This window comes from Felis catus, chromosome B4 (genome assembly GCF_018350175.1).
Source record: "Felis catus isolate Fca126 chromosome B4, F.catus_Fca126_mat1.0, whole genome shotgun sequence".
Lineage (NCBI taxonomy): Eukaryota > Metazoa > Chordata > Mammalia > Carnivora > Felidae > Felis > Felis catus.
In genome coordinates, this window is record NC_058374.1 from 131,220,725 (window position 1) to 131,244,257 (window position 23,533).

General features: G+C 63.8%; 1 protein-coding gene, 1 long non-coding RNA gene and 1 other non-coding gene across 5 annotated transcripts in view; 1 reads left to right on the forward strand and 2 right to left on the reverse strand.

Annotated features, from left to right (window-relative positions):
* Window positions 1-954: 954 nt before the first annotated feature.
* Window positions 955-8,503, reverse strand: LOC123378922 (extracellular leucine rich repeat and fibronectin type III domain containing 2). The gene is made up of 2 exons (XM_045062328.1): window positions 5,971-8,503; window positions 955-3,835 (listed from the first exon to the last, which is right to left on the reverse strand). Exon 1 carries the CDS (start codon window positions 8,469-8,471, stop codon window positions 5,985-5,987), a length of 2,487 nt encoding a protein of 828 aa, XP_044918263.1. The 5' UTR covers window positions 8,472-8,503; the 3' UTR covers window positions 955-3,835; window positions 5,971-5,984.
* A 108-nt stretch (window positions 8,504-8,611) lies between these two features.
* The window catches only part of ELFN2, a 70,635-nt gene continuing 55,713 nt past the window's right edge, over window positions 8,612-23,533 (reverse strand). For both annotated transcript variants that reach the window (XR_006601103.1, XR_006601102.1), the window contains exon 3: window positions 8,612-8,940. This is a non-coding gene — a transcript (extracellular leucine rich repeat and fibronectin type III domain containing 2). The remainder of the gene's footprint in view (window positions 8,941-23,533) is intronic.
* Window positions 18,838-23,282, forward strand: LOC123386736. 2 transcript variants are annotated; one of them, XR_006601104.1, is made up of 3 exons: window positions 18,838-20,552; window positions 21,182-21,248; window positions 21,633-23,282. It is a non-coding gene; the product is annotated as an uncharacterized LOC123386736 (long non-coding RNA). The 2 variants fall into 2 exon arrangements; XR_006601105.1 differs by having other exon boundaries at window positions 18,838-21,248; window positions 21,633-21,824; window positions 22,415-23,280.

Consider the following 23,533-nt stretch of genomic DNA (forward strand, 5'->3'; position numbering starts at 1 on the left):
TTAATTGCCTTTGTCAACAGGACCTAAATTAACCCAAACCCCCTTAAATGTGAATGTCAAAATCTACTAGATTTATAAATAGCACAACTTCTGGGCTGAAGTGAAAAGGTAAGGGGCTGTCCTTGAGAACACCTTCCAAATTCCCAGCAACGGCAGATTACCCTCTTTATTCTCCAGGGAAGGCCCTCGGGGGTCTGGGGAGCCCGGGATAGCAGAAATGGAAGGACCTGGACTGTTCTGGAACCCCCAGGCTCAAGCCCACCTTCGGTCATGGCTTCATATCCTTGGGAATAATAGGAACCCTCCAAGAGGAAAGGCCCGTGATGATGGGAGACACTAGAAGGGTGGCCCTGAGCCTGAGCTGGGCAGGGGACCCCGGGGCCACCCCAGCTGCAGGTCTGAGCTGGCAGAGCTCCCCACCCTGAGGGCACAGAGCAATTAGAAGCAGGCCTATGGGAAATCGAGGTCCTGGGCCACTGGCTAGGGGCCATAATCCCCGGGCATCAGCCAAGACTTAGTAATGCCCACGCCCTGTCCATCTCTCAGGTCTGACTGAATGCAGCCGACGACGGAGGCCGGGCCACCAGCCAGGGTAACGACAGCAGTGGCAGAGGGGCCCCCCCCCCCGGTTTTCAGGAAGAGAAGCCATCAAGGCCCCCAGCCCGCCAGGCTTGCAGGGTATGGGGGGACCCTCTAGTGACCCTCTAGTCTCCTGCTGGCCCCTGCCCTCCGGCAGACACACTTTTGTCCTTGGCCATGGGTGGTGGCTGCCCATCCAGTGGGCCCCATTTCCCCACCCCCGTGTGTGAGGCTCTGGTGAGAGCCAGAGTGGGGCACGGGGGCACCAGAAAGTGGGCGTTCTGGGACTCCCAACCTGGGGGGGGGGTGGGGGTGGGGAGTGGGCAGTGGGGGCGCGGGGGCGGGGGGCGACATTCAACACAGACCTTGGCCCCATCGTTTTAAATAAGAAATTTATTGCAAATATAGAAATTGATTCTCTCCATACAGGAATCTCCGAGTTGAGGAAAACAATTTCGTGCCATTCAGTTTAAAACAGGAGATCGGGGAGGGGGGAGAGGCAGGTCGAGGGAAGAGAAAGTAAATGAAGGTACCCCCCTAAAAGAAGATAAGGAGAGGTTTCGGGCCCCCCCCCCGAGGAAGGAAAGGTCCACACACAGCTAGGGTTCACAGGTTCGTAGCCCAGGGTAGCCCCTGCCGTACCCAAACCAGGTGCCAAGCCGCAGGGCCCACGGGGCTGGCGGCTCCTTGCGGAGGGAGGGAGGGAAGGAGGGAGGCAGGCGGCGAGGAGGGATCCCCTTGCCCCCATCCAGCCCTGTGCTTGTTTGGCGAGGGGCAAGGAAAGGAAAGGGAGGCCCAAGGCTTCCCACCCACCCTCTCTGACCCCCTCTTCCCCTCCCTACTGCTCAGCAGCAGTGAGGGACCTTTAGTGAGGCCTTTGGGGCGGGCATGAGAGGCAAAAAGTGTAAATACTAGTTCTGTCTTCAAGGGGGAAGGACACAGGGTCAGAACAGACAAGGAGCACAGCAGCTCCTGGTGGGGGGGGCGCTGGGGAGAGGAAATCTGGGGGCGGGAGGGGAGGAGCACTGGGGGTCAGACAAGCCCCACCCTTCACACTGAGCCAGCGTCAGTCAGCCCTGCCCCTCGGGGGTCACACCCCCCCCACTGCTTCCACCCAGAACCCCCCCCCACCCCGCTTGGCCAGGAACGGGGCGGGATGCTGAAGGGTAGGCTCCCTCAGAGGGGGTGGGACCCATAGTGGAGGCGCCCCAGGAGGTGCTTGGGGACATCCAGCCCCTCCTCCCCCTCTCCCTCTGGCCTTGTCTTCGTGGCCGGTGGACTAGTCCTCTGAGCTTGCCTCTCGGGGGTGCCCCGAACCCCCCTCTCCATTCCATCACCCTGTTTTCATTCTCTTCACAGTATCCCTTGCCCGGGGAACGTTTTGTGGCTGTCCCTTCTCTGCGTGTAAGCCCCTTACAAGCCGGCACCTGTGACTCGTCCCCCATGCCTGGGCCCCTTCTTGGACTCAGCCTGTCCCTAACTGGTTTCGAGACCCTAGAAGATTTCCTCCTTTCCCTTCCCTGAGCTTCTGTTTCCACTCTGTGAAAATTTCCAGGAGTGGGGACGAGTGACTTACTCCCAGTTGGGAACCTTAGAGACCTGCGGCCAGGCCCAGGCTCTCCCCTGCCTCTCTGGGGCTAACACAGGCCTCCTCTTCTTCGGAAGTGGGTCTTTCCACTCCCACCACCCTGCAGATAGCCCCATCACCTCCCCCAGGCCTGCACACGGGCAGCCTCCACAGTCCTCCGGCACTGGCCCCTAGGAGGGATGCGGAGGTGAGGGGCCTCCAGCAGGCAGGGGCAGGCCCCGGGCCCCCTGAGGAGGAGTCACGCCAGACTAAGGGTTTCTTTGCCCCTCCAGACCTCCACTTTTCGCCTCTAGAAGGTGCCAGCCCTCCAGGTGAAAACAGACCCACTGACACCACTCCCCGGGGACAGGCACCCAGGAGTTTCCTCTGGAGATTCTCTGACAGGGACAGCAAGCCCAGGCACGACCCAAGGCAAGGGGGCCTCCCCCAGGCGGTCCAGGGCTAAGCACCCACATCTCCGTCAGTCTCCCCAGTAGCCCGCCCCGTTCCCTTCTCTCCTGGCTGCCCGCCCTGCTAGCCGGTGGCCCCGGGCTGTGGCCCAGGTGCACTGTGCTCATGGCCATTACAAACACAGGGCGTCAGCAGGCCGGACTCTTTGACATAAATGATCGTTTGTCTTCCGTGGCTATTTTGCTCCCCGCTGGGGAAGAATTATCCTGAACCGGACACAGGACACAGATGCAGGAGAGCCTCCAGGGGGGGCTACAGTGCACTGGCCCCCTTCCCAGATCAAGGGAAAGCAGCTGAAGCCCCAAGCCTGGCTGGGAGGCCAGAGGCCCGAGCCCAGTCCTATTCTGCCTCCAAGATTGGTATCATCTAGACCGTGAAGGCTGGTTTACCTCCTGGAGGGAGGGGCAAGACCCTTGCTGTTAAGATGCGGACCTATCCTTAAGGTCCCTGAAGTGAGATGGTCTGAGGTTTTTACAGGTCTCTTCAACCAGGAACGATGGGGGAATGGCGAGGGTGGGGGTCCTGCTGGGAACCACCGCCCTGCCCCGCCCCACACCGTGGGACGCTCCCTCTCCAGGGAGGCCAGGCCAACCCTGGGCCCCAGCTGCTCCCCTGGGTCCCTCCCGCAGGGCCCCAAGCCTCCTCTGAAGCCACCCATGAAGCCCCCCCGAGCTCTTAGGCCCCTGCATTCAGCCGTGTGACTGACCCCCTCCCCCAACCTGGTGGCCAAATCACCCAGCCCCTCCCTCTCCGGGGGCCCCCAACTCTTTCACCCCCCCCAAAAATGTCAGCAAGTGGGACACAGAGGTCCTCCCACGCTCCCTTCCCTGGGGCTACCCTTCCCCAGCAGGGAGGCGGGGCAGGGGCGAGGGCACGAAACTGGGGACCCAAGGGGCGAGGCGGCACTTGTGGGGCCCCACGCGCAGAAAGACAGGAGACGGGTGTGGGACAGGGGCTGCGTTTTGGTGGCACCTGCTTTGGGTCTTTTGCAGAAGTGGCCCCACCCCAGGCTTCAAGAGCTGCTTGTCAGATCACAACAGAGGGAGTGGGGGCAAGAGGGGGGCGGCAGGGAGGGGGGCCCGGGAGTCCGGACGAACTGGCACATACACGACAGATGTTTGCTCAGAAAAATACAGTAAAATCATCATGCAAATGTAACAGGAATCTGCTTTCTCACACCACTGGCTCCGCCGGCTCGCTCTTCTCAGTTTTGCCAATCTGGTGCGAGGAGGGGTGGGGGTGGGGAGCAGGTTTGGGGGGTTGAGGGAGGTCTGCTCCGCACATCCATGCCGGCCCCTCCCCTCCACTCCCCAGAAGAACGGTCCTCTCTTTGCAAACGTCACCCCCGAAGTGAGCCCTGGGCTTGGTCTGTCCCCCACGTGGGTGTAAGAGAGGTGCTCAGGTGAGCCCTAGTCCTCCCCACAGTCCTCCCCCAGACTCTACCCCCGGCAGGAAGATCGCTAGAGCTCCCCCCGCCCCACCACAGGAGATAGCACTAGCTTTCCTGATCCGAACCCCCACCCCCAACAGTACAGGTCTTGGTCCCATCCCAGTGCCCACCCTCACCCCACCGCCACACTCTGCAAATCTCAAGAAACCCAACTGGGTGACAGGCCAGAGGCCGGGGCGGCGGGGGGAGGGGGGGCCCAGCAGGGGTGTGGGGAGAGCTGAGTGGGCCCCTCTTCATCTTGAGGCGGGCGGGGAGCCAAGGAGCACATTGGCAGGTGGGCAGAGCTATAGTTGTCCCCACCCCCAGTGGCCCACATCCTAATCAAAGGTGAAGGGCCCCTCAAGCACCCGGACAGTGTGTTTAAGCGCCCCTAGTCTCAGGACCCCAGATCTGCCCCCGCCCAGACTCAACCCTGGAAGCCCCTAGCTGTTGAGAAAAGGCCGCAGCCCCCCTGGCCCTGCCTTCCCTTGCCACCCTCTGCCGCCCCCAACTGAGAGAGAACCCCCAGGAGCCCAACAGTCCCAACTGCCAGGTCCTCGGTTGCCATGGCGACAGAAGCTGGCCGGGAGAGGGAGGGGCCCCACCAACCTGCCTGCTCCCCCCGCCCCCGGGGGGGTGAGGGGGGGAGTGCTTACTGTTTGTGCTTTGTTCGATGTTGGGTGGGGGTCAGCAAGGGGGGGGGGTGGGGAGCCGCCATTTCCATGGAAACATGGGAGCCCCCTCCAGCCCGGGGATTGGGAGGGGTGGGGCAGGGGATGCACGGGCACAGCCAAGAGCGGGTGGGTAAGCCCAGGAAAGCCCTCCTTCCTCTGGGCAGGCCCAGCTGCTGCCCTGAGATCCCGTAAGAGGAGTCGGGCAGGTGGGAGGCCAGGATGTGGGGGCACAGGCAGGAAGGCCCCCATTACGCCCTGCCTCCCCCCTGCTCCCAGGCATCACAGTTCAGGGCCACCCTTCTGGGATGAGTAGGGGTCCTGGAGGCCCAGAGAGGCTGGGGGGCTGGGGCAAGGGGCCCTGCACCTGAGAGGCGGCGGCGGCGGCCGGCCCCCCTGCTTTCTCCTCAGACCCCCATAAGCAGCTCCCAGGCCACTTGGAAGACACTTGAAGGGGGCTGGTGAAATGGCCCCGTGCCTCTGCTCTTTCCAGCCTCTCCTGGGTGCTGGCGTGGGGGGTGGGGGGGCAAAGGACCCCCAGCACGATGAATCACGGCTCCACGCCCAGGGGGCACGGCCACGGGGCTTTCTAGAAAGACAGAGCACCAGCCTGATTCTCGAGTCCCTCCGCCCCAGGAAACCGCAGCTCTGGAAGGGGGTGGCGGGCTGGCGAAGGGTGGGGTGGGGGGGGGAACAGCACTGGGCTTGAAAGTTGGGAAACTGCCTAGCCTGACACGTGGCCCTGGGGCTATCCCTTCCTTTTCTCTGGGCCTCGGTTTCCCCCACCACAAGGAAAGGCAATGAGGCCCCGAACCTGCCTGGCGCCAGATCTCCAAGCGACCTGTCCCCAGATGGGGAGACCCTCTTCCTGCCCCCCAGACTCCCCTGCCCCCAAACCCGGCCCGAGTCCCAGAGCCCCCAGGCCCCCACACACCCCCTTCTGGCTTCCTGGCCTGCGCCCCCTCCCAGCCCCGCACACCCCAGCAGAGTCCCTGGGCAGCACAGTAAAGATGACTGGTTTCGGTATCAGTGTGTAAACTTTTAAGGAGAACGTGTCTTTGTTTTCCTGTCCGTTATTGTCGGGTGGGGGTTGTTCACAGTCAGGTGGTGGTCAGGTGTGTGCGTGGGTGCGTGCGTGCGGGTGTGCGTGTGCGTCCGCTCCTCGGCCCCGGCCCCCCCTCCCCCGCCCCTCCCCCCCCGCCCCGGCCTCCCCCCCTGCCCGGCCGCCCGGGGCCCTTCCCCTCCGGCCTCACCGGGAAGGAGAAGGTCACAGCTTCTGCTGGGCCGAGACCCCTTTCCAGTAATCGAGGATGTCGTGCAGGTCCTCGTCCTTGGCGAACTGGACCTTCTTGCGCAGGGCGTGGCCGGCGGCCACGTACACCTCCTCCCGGGGGTGCTTCTTGTAGGGCCGGAAGCGCTCCCAGATCTTGTGCGTGCTCTCGGAGGAGTACTCAGGGCTGGAAGAGTAACCTGAGTAGTAGTGTCTGGGGGAGAGCTGGGAGTAGGCGGAGTCCCGCTTGGAGCGGGTCAGCGGCTTGAGGAAGGACACGCGCTGGCTCAGGCTGTCGGCGCCCTCCTCGTAGTACAGGGCCGGGAAGCTGTGACGGTGCTCGCTGCAGTGGTAGGCGGGCTTCACCTCCAGGTGATGGACCCCGCCGCCGCCGCCGCCGCCCCCGCCGCCCCCGCCGCCGCCCGCGGGCACCAGCGGGAGCCGGTCCAGCGGGCTGTTGAGGGGGCTGCCCTTCTCGATGTACTTGGAGTCGCCCTTGGCCAGCCCCGCGGCGGCCGGGTGGTCGGGCACGTCCAGGCTGAAGACCTTGGCGCTCTTGATGGAGCCGCTGGACGAGACGCTGCAGGTCTTGCGCGCCACGGCGGCGTCGGCGCTCAGCTGGCGCTGTAGCGGGTGGTGCACGCTCTCCTTGTAGGGGGGCGAGAGGAAGCTGGGCCGCTCCAGCGCCCCGGGGGCGGCGGCCGAGGAGGCGGCGGCGGCGGCGGCGGCCGCAGGGAGGGACTGGCACTCGAAGGCCAGCTCGGGGTCGCCGCCGCCGCCGCCGCCGCCGCCCCCGAGGAACGAGGCCGCGTCCAGCTTGAGGGCGTCGATGCAGTTGTTAATGATCTGGTTGACCTTGTCCACCTCCTTGGCGATGGTGGAGATCTCGGCGGCCGAGCCCTGGCCGTTCTCCAGGTCCGGGAGGTCATCCTCGGGCCGGGCCAGGCCGTCCCCGCCCGCGCCGGTGCGCACCTCGATGTAGTTGCCCTTGGTGGCCACCTTGGGCGTGTCCAGCCCGGCCTCCAGCCCCTTGGGGGCGGGAAGCTTCTCCCCGATCACGGAGGGGATGGAAGGCATGCAGGGCACGGGCAGCACGGGGGGCTCGCCCAGCTTCTGGGCGGCGTGGACCACGGAGCCGGCATCCACGTCGGCCCCGTAGCGCATCTCCAGGATGGTCTTCTTGACCTTGACGGACTTCTGCTTCTCCTCCTGCATGCGCCGTTTGCGCAGGCAGTAGTAGACGGCGCCCAGCACGATGACCATGCCGAAGAGGCAGCCCAGGATGGTCATGATGTAGTGGGTGGTGGTGGAGGTGCTGGGCGCCAGGTCGCCGGGGACGGGGTCCCGCGTGGCGAAGGTCAGGCAGGTGTGGTTGAAGCGGCGGCTGTTGCGCAGCGAGGTCACGCAGAACGTGTACTCGGTGTGCGCGCGCAGCTTGTCGAGCGTCACGATCTCCTTCTTGTTCTTGAGCGTCATGACGTCGGAGAAGTAGCTGTTGTTGTACTGGACCAGGACGTACATCTTGCTGTAGGGGTGCGGGATGGTGACCACCAGCGTGGCCGAGGTGAAGGCCACGTGGTGCAGCTTGATGGCCGGCCCCGCAGACGCATCCGTGGTGGACGAGGCCGGCGGCTCCACCGACAGGATCTCGTCGGGGTTGAAGCCCGAGTTCTCGTCCGGCTCCCGCTGGGCGTCGGTGGAGTAGGGCGTGGGGTGGCTCGCGGGCCGGGCGGGCAGCGAGCCGTTGCGGCACTTGGCCTGGAGCACGGTGATGGCGTTGAGGCTGTGGTAGGGCCGGGGCACCAGCAGCGGGTAGCCGGCGAACTCGCGCGGCGACTCGCACTGCAGGCGGTCGTAGTTCTTGGTGACGTTGTTGAAGACCACCAGCCAGGCGAGGAAGCCGAAGAGGTCGCACTCGCAGTTGAAGGGGTTGCCGGCCAGCTCGCACACCATGAGGCTGGCCAGGCTGGCGAAGGTGGCGCCGTCCAGGCGGCTGAGGCGGTTGGAGGACAGGTCGATGCTGATGAGGCTCGGGCACTCGGAGAAGGCGGCGGGCGTCACCACCTCGATGAGGTTGTGCTGCACGAACAGGAACTGCAGGCGGCCCATGCCGCGCAGCATGCCCTCGGTCAGGTTGCTGAGCTTGTTGTAACCAAGCTGCAGCACCTGCAGGCTCGACTGGCCCAGGAAGGCGCCGTCCTCGATGTAGGAGATCTCGTTCTTGGTGAGGTTGAGGTCGGTGAGGTTCCCGAAGCGGTTCAGCGACGAGTAGAGCACGGCCTTGAGCTTGTTCTCGTTGAGCCGCAGGTCGTGCACGGTGCTGTTGATGTGCTGCGGGATGGTCTCGTAGGGCGGCTGGTTCTGGCTGCAGATGGCCAGCCACACGTACCCCTTGTCGCCCTCGATGAGCCAGCAGTCGGCGCGCACGGCGCCCGGCCGGCACACGCACAGCAGCGCGGCGGCGCACAGCCCCAGGCGCAGCATGGCGCCGGCCGCGGCCCCCCTGGAAGGCCGGGCTCTGGGGGGAGGGGCCGGGGCGCGGGGGACCTAGCAGCGGGAGGCTGGGGCTGGCGGCACAGTCCTCCCCGGGGCCGCCACCATCTTGGGGGCGACCCCCAGCGCGGGGGGCCCCGGGCGAAGCAGACGCGGCCCGTGCCAACCGCGGGAGGGGGGGGGGGTCCGCCGGGGGCACTACCAGCAGGCGCCGGGCGCCGTGACCGGGCCGGGACGCGCCCCTCCGCCTGTTTCCGGGAAGGTGCACAGGTTCTCAGGACTCGACTTCCTCTCCCTCCTCCTCCTCCTCCTCTTCCTCTTCCTCCTCCTCCTCCTCGGGTTCCGGGCTCAGAACTTCAGACGATTCCCACGATTCCCATGGGAGGCCGGAGAGTGAGCCTCTGAGGAGGGAGCTCGAGAGACGGGGCAGGAAGGAAAGGACCCATCTGTCACCTGGCTCCTGAAAGGCAGCACCGAGAGGGGGGGACAGATCAGGGAAAGCTCAGAACAGCCCCACTAAGCTCCAGCACAGGCCCCTGTCCCTTCTCCACCCCATCCCGCTGGGCGTCCCGGGTGCCCGCAGCACCCGAGGGTCCCTGTTACATAGAAGAACGGGGGTGGGGGTGGGCAACGAGAGGGAGGGGCGGACCGAGAGGTCTGGAAGGAAGGAGACAGAAGAAACCAGGAGTAGGGAGAGGGGGACAGAATCTGCGGACGGTGGACAGAGAAGGGAGACTGGACGGTAACAGGTTGGGTGCACACACACACACACACACACACACACCTGCACTCCTGTCCACACTCGTCCACCTGCCCGCACAAAGACCCACATGCCCACACCTGAGCCAGAACACCACAGCATGCCCACAGTCTCATGTTTGACAAATGGGCGCATATACACATGACCATATACCCAAGCGGGCACCTTCCAATCCAGATAAGGCATTAAGAAGCCCGGCAAAATGCCTCCTCCCCTCCATGCCCAAAGATAAATAATTCATTTGTTGTGTAACCGCTCCTGTTCCAAAAATAATTCCCTTGTCTCAGCTTCCATGGGGGAGGGGGAGCAGAGTGGCGTGGCTTTGGGCGCCCCCCCCCCTCAAGCAGGGGGACTCAGAGGCCGGGGTCTCCTGCAGGGGAAGGGCGTGGGGAGAATTCATCCTACAGGCAGGAGCAGAGCAGAGGGAGAGAGGGCAAGAGCCCGGGAAGCCAGACACACCCCCAATATCACTTCCCCCAAAGTGCCTTCCATTAGAGGTTCCCTGATCCCGGCGTGAGAAGGCCTCGGGCGGATGATGAACCCGAAGGCACCTGGAAGGGTGTGGCTGAAGCCCTGGGTCCCCTCTGCGGCTGGAGTCGGGGGCCCAGACAGGGGCAGCACGGGATGGAGGTTCCCTAGGCAGGAAGACACAGGAGGCCTGGAGCCCCCTCTACCCAGCCCTATTAGCCAGATGGAGACGACCATATCTGAAGCTGGTGCCACCAGCGAGGACCAGGCCCGGCCATCCGATGCGGAACAAGTAAGGTGAGCCAAGCTGCCCATGCCCCAAGCGGCACAGAGTTCCCGGACCGCAGATCCTCACTTTACAGGTGGGGAAACTGAGCCCCAGACCAGGGGAGACTGGCCTCAGTCACCCAGCAAAGCCAGGCAAGGCCGGCCGCTCAGCCAGATGTGGCTCCGGATGTGTGTGTGTGTGTGTGTGTGTGTGTGTGTGTATATATATATATATATATATATATATATATATATAAACAAACCTTGGCTGTTGAAGCAAAAGCAATTTACAGCTCTGAGCCCCAGAGGGCTGGAACAGAGGCAGGGGAAGCAAGGAGGGAGACAGTCCCCAAACAAGTCCAGACAGACAGTATTTGTTGAGGAGCTGGCAGGTGAACGGGGTGTTCGATGACCTCTTGGATTAAAGGCGGACGTGGCGACCGAGCCTGTGACGGTCAGGACCTCCTGGTCCCCTGCAGGGCCAGTTTGGGCTGGACAGCCGGGAGAGCGGGGGAGGGGGACAAGGAGGTCAGGCAGAAAGGGGTGCCCAGGCGGCACAGAGCACATCTGTCCTCGGCTGTGCCGCGCAGTCTCGGGGCTGGAGTCAGGAGGCCTAAGCTCCCGTCTAACATGGCTCCTGGCTCCTTAGGGCCTCAGTTTCCCCCCTCCCTCCCGGTTCCGTCGCATGGGCAACAAGGTTGCGCTGGAGGAGGCTGAGGCGTCCATCCGCCCTGTCAGAGAACCCTCTGTCTGCACCACCTCCGCCTGGGGATGTCTGGGGACCGCATTTGCATGCAGGCAGGTGCGCGCGGGCTCAGAACGCCAGTGCAGGGGTGTGCGGGTAGGCGTGTACGAGGAGACGGGTGTGCAGGCAGCCGTGTGTGCGCACGCGTGCCCGTGCCAGCCACGGGAGTCCCCGTAGGTGAAGGTGAGCACGCTCGTGTGCGCAGGGGGCGGGAAGGGGTGCGTGGAGGCGCGTCTTGAGGATGCACCTGCTTACGTGTCAACCTGTTCAAGCACACGTGTGCGTTCCACATGTATATGTCTGTGAGCACAGGTGCAACTTTAGCCACACAGAGCACCCCCCACCCCTTCCCCATAACCTGTCCCCATATCTGAGTTGCACACGCCAGCACCCTCCAGCCAAGCCCAGGGCGTCAGGGCAGAGCTGAGCTGGCCAGAGCCTCTGGAGATCCAAGGCCATGCTGAGGGGATGTGAAGAGGTCGAGAGGGAGGGGAAGGGGACCAGGAGAAGGCACCCAGGCTTGGGGACAGGGGCTAGTCTTATCATCTCCCCTCTTCCCATCCCAAACAGTCCAGGGTAGACAGAAGCCCCCACCCCAGCCCCTCTGAGCTCTGTGCAGCCGAGCCCTCAAGGTGACCTTGCCCACGGCCCTCTCTCCTGCTCTTTCCCGTCCCCAGAATGGCCTGGGCCAGGGCCCAGCTCCCCTCACCCTCCCACCCTTCCCATGACTCAGACCAAAGGGGAGGAGACGCCCCATCACACTGCCCCGTGTGCGTCAGCCACCCGGTCCCCGTCCCTGGGCCGCCTGCCCACCACCGCTCGAGGCCTGTCGCAGCCAGGGAAGGGGGACAGCAAGGGGAAGGAGGTGCTGACGGCACTTGGCCCCCGGCCCGGCTGCACACCCACTCAAGGTGTGGGGGAGGCTGCCGGCTCGCACCTGGAGTGGGGGGTCCCAGTGGTCACGGCAGTCCCCCTGTACGCGCATTAGCAGGAGGACCAGGGCCCTGCCCTGCACTCCCGGGGGGCGGTGGAGGGAGGGGAAGGAGTGAGGGAGCTGCGGACAGGAGGCCAGGGCTAAGAAGAACGGGGAAGCACAACACTGAGAGGCCGAGGATGGAGATGGATGGAAAGAGAGCATCTGAGACAGGAACCAATCGGCAGAGCTCAGGGAGACGATGAGGGGCACCGAACCTGCTGCCCACCCCCCAGGCGCTGAAATGCAGCCAGTGACCAGTGCAGAGGGAGGGCCAAGCGGCCGGAAGTAGCTGTTGGAAGCAGAGGCCCGCACGGCCCGCACCAGGGGTGTTAAACCTGGGAGGGCCTGGCCCGCGGGGAAGCAGGCTCTGTGGGCTGAAGGCGCGCAGCATCCGGCCAAGAGCGGCGCTCCGGGCTGACCCAGCCTGAAGGGACCCTCCCCATACACCCAGCCCCCCACCCCCACCCAGCGCTAGGTCTGCCCCAGGGCACGCAGGGGTGGCAGGAACTAGCCACTTCTGGCCGGAGCAGGGGCAGGCCCAGAGTGTCCCACGGCACCGCCTCAGGGGCCCCTCTGTCCCACCAGCACGGAGAAGAAACGCGGCAAAGTTGGGGAGCAGGGCACTGTAGTGGGATCTGTCTAGCTGTGGCCCCAGACGTCCCCTGTCTAGGCCCAGTCTAGCTGTGGCCGCAGACGTCCCCTGTCACGGTGACACGCTTAGAAGGGGAGAGAAGAGGCGGCAAGACCCGATGCGTCTGAGGGGCCAGTTCAGAGCCGCACGGCCACAGAAGGGGAGTCGCTCTCAGCAAATTCCGCCCCCCCCTCCCCGCCCCCGCCCAGAAGCCACCGGTTGACCCAGCTGGCTGCTGGGCCCCGTCCCTCCGGGTGCCACGAGGCTCGGGGCACCTCCACGGACTCAGGATCCTAGAGCCTCGGAGCTGGAAGAATGAAGAGCCCTTGCTCCGCCCAACCCCAGCCCTTCCCAGAGGGGAAAGGGACGCCAGGCCCGGGGATGGGTCTCACGTGCCAGCGGCGGAGGACCCAGGGCAGATCTTGATCCGGGAGCTCACCGCCCCGCACGGGCTCCCCGCTCAGCTCACCCGGGACACCGGGCAGAGCCTGCTGGGGACACACAGCACATTGTCCGGCACTCGCCTGGCCCGGGTGAGCGGGTGGCCGGGACGAGGTCCGCCGGGAGTGTGCCCCCCGGCTGAGGGATGGGGGAGCCGGGTCGGCAGGGCTGGCCAACCCTGAACCTCCTTCCTCCACCTGCATGCAAGGTGAGTGCCCCCTATCTATCTCCCAGGGCTCCCACGAAACGCCAGGACGTGGGGACAAATCCACCGCACAGGGCAGGAGGCTCCCGTGGGGAGGCCGGTGGCGGGGACGGTGGTGCGATCTGGGGAACCAGTAGGGGAGGTGCCATCCACGTTCCAGCTCCCGGGAGCAGGGACGTAAGGCTTAGCCGGGGAAATGTCATCTGTTGCTGCTGCTAAGGCCTGGCATGGGCTCTTCCCTGGGCCAGGCTGGCCAAGGCTCCCGGAAGTGCCATTGTCACTGTCCGTGTCAGTGCCATTACCCAGGATGAGGAGGACCGAGGACTCCTGGGACCCAGCCGGAACTCACGGGGCAAGCGGTCGCCTCACCTCTCTCTGCTGGAGGACAGCACCAGGCCGGGCATCCCAGAGACGGGCTGCTACCACTCTGCCCTCTGAGACCAAGCCTGCCACCTCCGGGGGCGGGACACTGAATCCTATCACTGCCTCCGCCTCACCGGGGCTCCTCAGGCAGGCCGCCCTGGGCCTCAGTATCTCATCTGTAAAATGGGGTGATTATACCTTCACGACTGAACTGCCGTTCGGTCGGTGGGTTTCAGGTGCCACGAGCCCCAGCTGCCGTGCAGAGAGTACGAAGCACGATGCTGAAGGCAAAGGGGTCCCTGGATTGAGTGCTGAGCTGTGTGACCTAGGGCACATTACTTAACCTCTCTGGGCTTCAGTCTCCTCGCCCGTAAGAGAGTCGTAAGTATCCCTTTGGCCGACGTTTCACAGTCCTCGAATCTTCTATCAATCCTGCACGGCTGGTGCTATTAACCTCATTTCACAGATGAGAAAACTCCTTCCCCAGCTTCGGCTCCGGAGCTGGGCTCACGGCCGGGACTGGACATGCACGGCTGCCTGGTGGGCTTCCTACCCCTTGTGTAGGCACCTCCCTCCCTGTCAGGAAAGTGCCCGCAAGCCCAGAGAGACTTCCATTTCTCCGTCGTCAGGAAGCACTTGGTCCACGCCAGCCATGCTCCTCAAACCCTCCCGGTCAGGCTCCTACCTCAGGTCCTTTGCACATGCCATCCTCCCTGCTTAGAATGCTCCACCCCTGCTTAGAATGGCTCCGCCCAGGTCATTACCCCACTCTCTACTCAACTGCTCCCCGCAACCCCACCTTCCCTGACACCAAATCGGAGGTTAACTCACTGTTCACTCGATCCTGCCTCTGGTCCCTTCAGAGCACCTAACAACAGCAAACATCATTTAGTTCTTTATGACCACCTGCGCTCCCCCCCCACCCCCCCCCCATCGTGAAATCAAAACAGGCCTTATTTATTCACGACTGTAATTAACCTCCATGCCTGGAACAAGGTCAGACCTGTAGCAGGTGCTCAGAACATGATGTGCAGAATAAAAGCCCAGGGCTAGGAACGGCAGCAGAGGACAGGGGGAGACCCTAGACTCCCTCACTCCACTGAATTCGGATATTAAATATCACCCCTGCTGGGGTGCCCATGGGGCGCAAGACACGTTCTGAGCCTTCCTTTTAGCCTCGTGGACTCCCCTCATCCTTCTCACTTAACGACGAGGAAACTGAGGCCCAGAGAGGTGCAGCGATCTGCCCAAGACCCCATAGCTGGGAACCCGGGCCTGCCTGGGCTCTCAGCACTACAAGATGTCCCAGAATTCCCGCAGAGGTAACTTGCCCCCAACTTGCATACCCTTGGTGACGGGGATCTCAGCACCCGTATGAAGCTGCAGGCCGACAGCCCCCCCCCCCGCTTAAAGGCCCTTCCGGTATCTGCTAATCTGCTGTCTCCCTGCCCCCTGCAACCTGCTCATCCAGGCTAAACAGCCCCACATCCTCCACTGCCCTTCCTGCGCCGTGGTTTCAAGCCCCCCACTCTCGGGTGCAGCTGCCCCAGGTCATGCCTGCTGTCAAGGTCCCTCCTAGAACGTGTCCCCCGGAGCCCAGCATCATGCCAGACGTGGTCTGTGCGGTGACGGGCACCAGGGCCCTCTGCCTCCCTTGGTCTGGAACCACCCTTCCGTTAGAGCAGTACGACTGTGCACCAGCCGCGTGTCCTCACCTTGTCCTAGATGTCAACCAACCCCCCCGCCCCCGGGCCCCTTCACACATCCTGCCAGGGAACCCCAGTGCCCCGAACGTCCCCAGGGAGCTCTGGGCAGGATCAGTTTGGGCTTCGCCCTGAGTGCTGCGCTCGGTCCACCCCCATTCAATCATGTCTTGTTAGGCTCAGCCCTCCGCGCAGCTGCCCCACCTCCCGGGGGAACTGGCTCCTGCCCCTCGGTACCTCGGCACCCGCTCCCGGCTCTGTGCCATCCCGTGCCGGGCCAGCAGACCATGGCTGCGTCCATATCTGTGTCACGGCGAAACGGCGGGGGAGGCGCTCCCCCCTCCCCCCTCCCCGGGGCAGGCAGGGCACGCTGTCTAACCAGCTGCACGCTCGCCCACGCTCCTGACACGCTGCCACGAATTTACTGGGCACCTACTAGGTGCCCGGCACGGTCGCAGACACACGCCTTCACGGAACCGCCAGCTTGCCCGGAAGGGCCCACTAACAACACCACGACACCGACAGCAGCAAAGGCTGACGGTTATCGGGGCGGCGGGGGCGGGCCGGGGGTTGTTAATTGGGACCGCACGGCCCCAGTGTATAAGCGCTCATCTCCCAGCCCGGTGACCTTGGCCAGGGAAGGGTCTCGGGCTCATCTGCGGGGTTCTAGGCTGTCACAACTCGCTGTGTGACCTTGGGCGGGTCAGCGCCTTACCCCTCTGGGCCTCAGTTTCCTTGTCTGTGCAGGGGAAGGACAGCTGTGTGCCTGGGGCCACCCCCAAGGCCCTCGGTCAACTGCCCACCGCGCCCTCCCCCTCGAACCCAACTGCTCCCCCCGGGGGTGTTGCATCCGTCATTAGCACCTGCTAGTGTCCGGGCCTCGGTGGAAGGAGGTGAGCGGGGAGACGGAAAGGTTTTTATCAAAACACTTTGGTCTTGAAAAACTACCCAGCAGCTGACCTGACAGGCCCAACACAGGTTCTGTGGACGGCTCTTCACAGACGGCCCAGCTCACGCGGCCCACACTCCCCGCCACCCGCTCCCCAGCCCCAAGCTGCCCAGCACCCACCCCACCCACCACCGGCCACTTGGGGGAGCGTGTGAACCTCCTGCCCAAAGCCAAGGGCGACCCGTATTAAAAGTTCACCTCCTCGTCCCACCCCAGGGGTTACCTCTGGCTTTCCTAGAATCCTCCAGGCTATTCAGAGGACTGCCTTCCCCAGCTGACCCCTGCCATCCCCCTTTGACCCCCGCCCCCCCACCTGACCCATCCCCCAACCTGACTCCCTCACTCGGTCCCTGCGTCCCCGCCTGACCTCTCCACCTGGTCCCCGCCTCCCGCACCTGACCCCCTGACCCCCCACCTGGCCCCTGACCCCCCACCTGACCCCCGCCCCCCCCACCTGACCCATCCCCCAACCTGACCCCCTCACTCGGTCCCTGCGTCCCCGCCTGACCTCTCCACCTGGTCCCCGCCTCCCGCACCTGACCCCCTGACCCCCCACCTGGTCCCTGCTGGCCTCTTGGCCTTGGCTCCAGCACACCCCAGGCCCCGCTCAGCTGCAACCCCGGGCACTACTCACCAGTCTCCACTGGACCCGCTTTTCACCAGTGCCTGCGCACGCGCGGCTGCCTCTGCCTGCATGGCCTCCATTCATTCATTCAAAAACATTTATGGAGCACCTACTATGTACCAGGCACTGGCTAGGCCTGCCCTCCCAGCTCTGCCTCCTCCGCCTGCTCCTCCTCCAGGGCCCCAAGGGGTGAACATTTCCCTGCCTTCCAACATCCTCAGGGCTGTCCCAAGGCGGGGCGGCACATCGGGAGCCCGCGCGGGGACACGTGGAGGCTCTGGTGGCGTAGAGTGCGGGCCCCCTGGGAGGCAGCCTGGCGGGGGAGGGACGGTGGCCTGGGCAAGGTGAAAACAGAGTCCTGGCTCCTATGTGGGCTGGGCCTGTGCACTTCTCACGGTAACTCCCTGAATCCTTGGCACAACCTTAGCAGCCAGTGTCATTATCGTTCCCACTTTACAGAGGAGGAAACCGAGGTCTCACAACTGTTACACAGTGGCTTGGACCCTCCACGGCACCAGGCTCCGGGTCAGGGGAGGCTGTGGGATCTTGCTTCATCTGGACAGTGCTTTAAAGACATTTTTTTTAAATTAGTTTCCCCTAGGGAAAACTCGGGCGGCTTTATTTTTAAAACCCCCATCTCTGGAATCGGTGGATCCAGAAAAACTTGGAGAGCCTGGCCGCCTCCCCTGCAAGGACAGGGCTACTGTCCGCTGACCCCTGAGCCCCGGAGGTTGTGAGACCAGCAGCATGGGAGCAGTTAGAACCCCAGCCTTGGGGTGAGGGGATCCCAGAGTGCCACAGTCCCTGCCTCCCTCTGACCCCTGTCCTCCCTGTTCTGCGGCTCTGCGTTCTCAAGCTCGGGGACACTCTCACAGCATGAGTCTTGTCATCTTGGGGTGTCTCTGATAATGAGCCTGGGGCTCCAGAATTCTCTACATACCTACAACTCCTTGGTCCTAAAGGTCTGAGTCCCGGTCTCTGTGGGTCACCAATTCTACTAAGCGGCCCTGACCCACCAGCAGGCCCACTGGGATGGGGACCCAAACCGGAGGGGCACCCAGACCGTCTCCCAGGTCCGCTTGTCACCCCATGGGAGCCCCGGCTCTCCAACGGCGGTGCCTGGGTTGCCGGGTCAGGTTTGGGGCTCCTACTGAAGGCCTGAAGTTTACTAGCCCCAAACACAATTCCTACCCCATAAAACACCGCCGGCCAAGGCTGCCGCGGACACCAGGAGGACTTGAGGCCTCAGCTGCCCGAAGCCACACCCCAGGGACAGCTGTCACGTCACCCCGTCGTAGGGCCTGCAGCAAAGGGCTCTGGAGTTTCTGGAATGGCCCCTTGCACCCACGCCTCTCCCCATACTTCGGGTTCCCCTCACTCTGCCCACCTGCAACTCCTGCCTGGCCTCCCACTGCCTGTCACAGGCCCCCCCCAGCACACCCAGGGGCGCAGCCCATCGTAACCCCGACGCAGGCGGTGGCAAGGGGTCCCTCTCCTGGCCCTGAGACTAGCTTCTCTGGAGCAGGTGGGGGAGCCCCCAGGGGCCTGCAGCTGTGGCATCGGAGAACAAGGAGGCTCTGTCCATGCTGGAAAAGCCCCGGAAATGCGGGGGGGGGGGGCACCCCACGACCGCCGGCTGCACAGAAACCGTGGCCCAGGAACATGGGCCTGTCATCTTGGGGGGTCCCCGATTGTGTGGCTGGGGCTCAAGAGTCCAATACCTCTCTCTAACTCCTTGGTCCTAAAACTCAAGGGCAAGAGCCACAGAGACCCGTGCCCTCTAACGTTCTGGAAGAATGAGCCACATTCAGCTCCAATCCTGACTCTGCCACTGAACCCACAGCGTGCCCCTGGCAAGCGACTTCTTTCCTCTGAGTCTCAGTGTCCTTTTCTGCAAAAACGGGACTAGAAGGGCAAGGCCTCCGAAGGGTGGTGAGCGGACAGCTACAGAGCAGAGGCCGGCACGTAGTAAGTGCTCAATAAAGTCAGCTGCCGCTAGTCTGGTTCCGGCGGCCCGGCTCACGGGGCGAGGCACGGTGCCCGGCACACAGCGGGTCCTCGTCACCAGGAACGGGTGAGGCCTGCCCCCGCCCCCCCCCCAACAGTGTCTTCCTTTCAGCCCAGAGGGCAACACACCCCCTCTGTGCCTGCCCCTGTCCCCCTCACAGGTCCGGGCCCCCCAAAGGCCTGCACCCCCCCCCCCCCCCCCCCCCCCCCCCCGCCCTCAGCCTCTTCCCCAGCCTCGGTTTCTCTCCCATTGCCAAAGCACAATGGCTGTTATAATTAACGGATTATCTCAGTGCGACAGCTGTGGTCCTTTGAAAATTGGGTTGAATAACAAGATCCTGGCGTATGGTAATTTCTTTTCATCCCCCTGCTCTCTTTCCCTCTCCCTCACTTCAGCCTTGTTATGCATGCAAATGCTTTTCCCTTTTCCTCCTTCCCAAACACCTTCCTCCTCCGGAGGGCAAGGGGACAGCCTAGATTCTGCTTTCTGGTGAAAGAGTGGAGGGAACCCACCCTCCGGGGGTCCCTCCCGTGGGCCTGGCACTGGGCAAAGAGCCCGCGGCATGTGACTTCTGCGATCCCCCCCTGCCAGGCAGGGCAGCCCCAAGTCCCTACACCTCACTTCCCCTCCCGCTCCCCCCACAACAGGCTCTTCTGCAGGGACCTCCCCTGAGGTCCGGATCCTGGCCCCCTGCACCCCCCAAACCTGCTCCCCGCCCCCACCCGGCACCCCGGTCCCTCCCAAGGCTCCTGCTATCTGCTGGGTGCTGACCTTGCCCAACCCCCCACCCCCACCCCCGCTGCCTCCTGGACCCCTCCACTGCCCACCCGCTCCCGGCCTCTGCTTCTGCCCCGAGCCAGCCAGAAGCCCGCAGCTGCCCGGCCCCTCCACACCTGGAAAGCTGTTGTGTACATCCTCCCACTGCTCTGCGCTGTCTCGGCCTCCTTCCTCGCCCAAAATCTCGATCAGCATCCTCACTGGTCTCTCTGTCTCCAATCTTACGGCCTCCTTCAACCCTTCCTCCACCCAGCGGAGGGTGGGCCTCCTGAAGCATAAATCGGAGCGTGGCACTCCCCTCCTCAAAAGCCTTCGCTGGCTCCCTACTGATCTGGGAAGACTGCCATAGGAGGCATCGGAAGCCAGCCCCCCCCCCCCCCCGCCCGGGGACCTGCAGAGCTGGGTCCAGCTCCCCTCTCCTGCCCTCCTGCCTCTTCAGCCCAGCAAACCAGTCTGGTTGGGGTCCCTCCTGCGGGGTTCCCACAGCCCCCAGGTTTCTTCCATCACCACCAGAAGCACAACTGTTGCTTTCATTCCCCGGACTGAGTTCTCTGAGGAAGGGCCAGATTCTCCATTAAAGCCCAGCGCCAGGCACCCACTGGGTGCTCACTAAATACCTATTAATGACCGAATGAAGGAGGCCTGCTCTCTCCCTTTACGGACAAGGAAACCCAGGCTCAGAGTAATGAACGACTTGCTCAAGATCCTGACCATTCGTGCAGGACAAAACCAGGATGGGCACCCGGGCCTGCGACGCCAGTGCGCATCCTGGAGAGGGCTGTAGGGGGCCGCCTTCCGCAGGCATCTCAGGGAAACTGACTCTCCCTCCAGCGTCAGCCGGGGGCAGCAAGACGAGAGCTCCCGGCTCAGACCGTCACCTCCGCCGAGTGTGACCTTGGACTAGCCACGTGACGCCCGGGGCCTCAGCCTGCTCATCTGTAAAGTGGGAAGGGAAGCCCGGCTCACCCCCTTCTCAAGAGGGGGGCAGACACCCGGGTCTTGGAGGAAGCCCCTCCTAACGACATCTGGGCGTCTTCCCACCCTCACCTCCAAGCCCCGGCCGCGCTGCCCGTGGCAGGCACTCCTCAGAGCTTGGGGGGGCCCCTAGGATGGCGAGTATCATACGGAAAAGAGACCCTCTTCGGTGAGAGCCGGTGAGAGAAGCACAGGGGTTCAGGGTATGACCCTGGGGGGCGGAGCTTCCCTCTCTCAGCCTCTGTGTCCTCGTCCGTGAACGGGGTCCACTAGCGCCCACGTTATAGGGGTGCAACGGGGCCTGATGCTGCAAAGTGCCCCGCACGGTGCAGACGCAGCCGTGGCCATAAGGTTCTACGGAACCTTAGCGTACCCCAGGGGGAAGGAGAGGAGAAGGGGGTGGGGGGCAGGACAAAGCAGGACCGTCTGTCCCTGACTCCACCCTCCACAGCCCACAGAATAGAGCTCACACCCCGATGTGTAGCCCTTGGGCCCCTCCCCTCCCCCCCCCAGCGGAGACCCCCACCACGTCCTCCCTTCGTAACCTATGCGGTTGCATGGCTGCCCAACTACGTGTCCTCTGGGCCTTGGCTCGTGCTGTTCCTGAGCCTGGGGTGCCATTCCCACCCTTCCCCACCTCCTGTGGCCCAGACCTCACGCCTCTTCCTCCGGAAAGCCTTCGGGCTGCCTCTGTGCGGGGAGAGTAGTGGTCTCCCTGCTCTGGCCCCCACCCCCTGATTCCGTCCCCATGGAATCCTGGAAGGATCCTAGAGATCATCTCACCCCACCTCGCCTCCCCCCACCCCAGTTTATAGAGAGGGAAACTGAGGCACAGGCGAGGGACAGCAGCTCTCCAGGGAGGCACTGGAACCCAGGTATCTCTGCTGCTTCCAGCCCCGCATGCCACTCTTCAGCCCTGGCCAGTCTTCTCCAAGCCCCCCCAGCCCAGAGCTACCTGAGGACGGGACCCCATCTTCCTCTCTGCTCCCCCACCCCAGTGCCTAGCCTAAGGCCTGGCACATAGTAGGCACTCAGTAAATGTCTGTTGAATTGAATTGCGCTCAGGGCGGCCAGTCGTCTCTGCTCTGTAAGAGAAGCATAGAGTTAGTGGAACGGTCCCCGTGGCAACGGGGGTGGGAACCAAGCCGGTAGGGTAAGGGGTCCGGCCTGCCCCAAGGACCCCGCGGGCCCTGACAAGGAGATGGGGTCTGGGAAGCTGAGCATCCGGACTTAGAGGAGTCTGAATTCTGCCCCAACAGGCAGCGCGGCCCTGGCAAAGTCATCCCACCCCTAGGGCCTCGACGACCTCGTGTGTCCGGGGGAGAGGACGCTCCAGTCCCTACGGGCTCTGAGGACCGCTTGTGGCGAGGGCCGGAAGAGACGCGAGGAGCGTAAACACGGACTCCCAGCTCACAAGCACGGAATGCTCAGTGCCTGACCCGCAAAGCCGGGTGAGAATTACGCCCAATTCCACAGATGAGGAGACTGAGGCTCAAGAGGAGGGGGCGGCCTGCCCGAGGCCACAGGGCCCACGCACTCGAGCCCAGGCCGCGTACCCGGTGTCCCTGCAGAGCTGGAGGGAAGCGAGGCATAACAACCCCCAAAGATCTCGAACCCGCCAAAGGGGTGGCCGGAGCGCAGGCCCGGGCTGGCAAAGATTCTCCAGGCAAAAGGCCCAGCACGAGCCCCAGGGCTGTGAAGGGCAAGATGAGAAGCCACGTTCTCCCCCTTCCCATGGGGGTGAGCTCTGATTCCACAGCCCCCGGGGGGGTTCAAAGGCATCCTCAGATCCAGAGGCTGGCAAAGGCCTCTTTTGGTGTTAATATAGATCGCCAGGAACTATAAATACACAGCCAGGCCAGGCACCGCAGGGCCACACGGGGAGCGGCCCAGCGGGGGCTCTAACCCCGACCCTGCCCCACAGCCCTCCCCCCCCTTCCCCGTTGAGCCTCAGTTTCCTCGTCTGTCAACCCAGGCTATACCATAACCGTGATGCCTCGGGTTTTTTACCCAACAACCTACATACAGTCCTCCGGCCCAGCCAGGCTGGCAGGGGGTGTGCCTTTCAGGGCCCAGACCGCAGAGACCCGGGAAGGAAAAGAGGAGGACACAAGACAGCCTCCCCCTGAGCGCACGTGGGACCGTTTGGCTGTGCCTCTGTTCCCTGGCCTGGAGCCCGGGAGCGGCGGGGCAGGGGCCTAGACAGCAACCAGCCATTCACTCACTCAGCCACTCACTCCACCAGCCTTCCTGTGGGTTCCTCCTGCTGGGAGCCCAGGACCCACAGCCAAGAGACAGCCTCGGGCGGGGGGCCTCAGGAGGAGCCCGAGAGAGGGCACCTCTCCCCGGCCCCCCCTGCCCCCGCCCAGGTAGGCTCCATCCTCTTGTTCCTATGCCCCATCCCAGCTTGCATCACGGGGGAAACTAGCTTCACGCCTGCCTCCTGCCTAGACCGTGACCTTGTCAAGGACAGGGGGGGGGGGGTCTCATTCACCCTGTAAACCCAGGGTCCGGCAGGGCGCCCAGGAGACCCTCCATAAAAGTTCACAGGCTCTGGGGCGCCTGGGTGGTTCAGCCGGGGAAGCATCCGACTTTTCAGGCCATGACCTCCCAGTGTGTGAGTTCGAGCCCCGCGTCGGGCTCGCCGCTGTCGGCACAGAGCCTGCTCTGGATCCTCGGTGCCCCCCTCTCTGTCTCTGCCCGCCCCCACTCTCACGGGTTCTTTCTTGCTCTCAAAAATAAACATTAGAAAAAAAAATGTTCGCAGGCTCGAAGGCTGAAGAAGGTGTCAGGGGAGCATAAAAAGGGCACCCGTGCACAGGGCCGTGACATGGGCCTGGGGCAGGTGGGAAGGCAGGGGGGAGCTCACTGCGCCCGGCACCAACTGCGTGCCAGCCTTGCACACTTAATATCCCACAGCTATGTCGTCGGAAGATGAGGAAACGGAGGCTGAGAGAGACTGAGGAGCGTGCCCAATGACCCAAAGCTACAAAGTGGCCCAGCAGCCACAGCACCCCCGCCCCACCCCCGATACGAGACAGGGCCAGTGCCGGCACACTCCCAGTACAGCTGTTCCCAGCAACAAGAGATGACGTTTGCAGAGCCTGGGGCTCCTCAAAGGCCAGGCACAGACAGGCGAGGGGCCAATGTCCCATTTTCT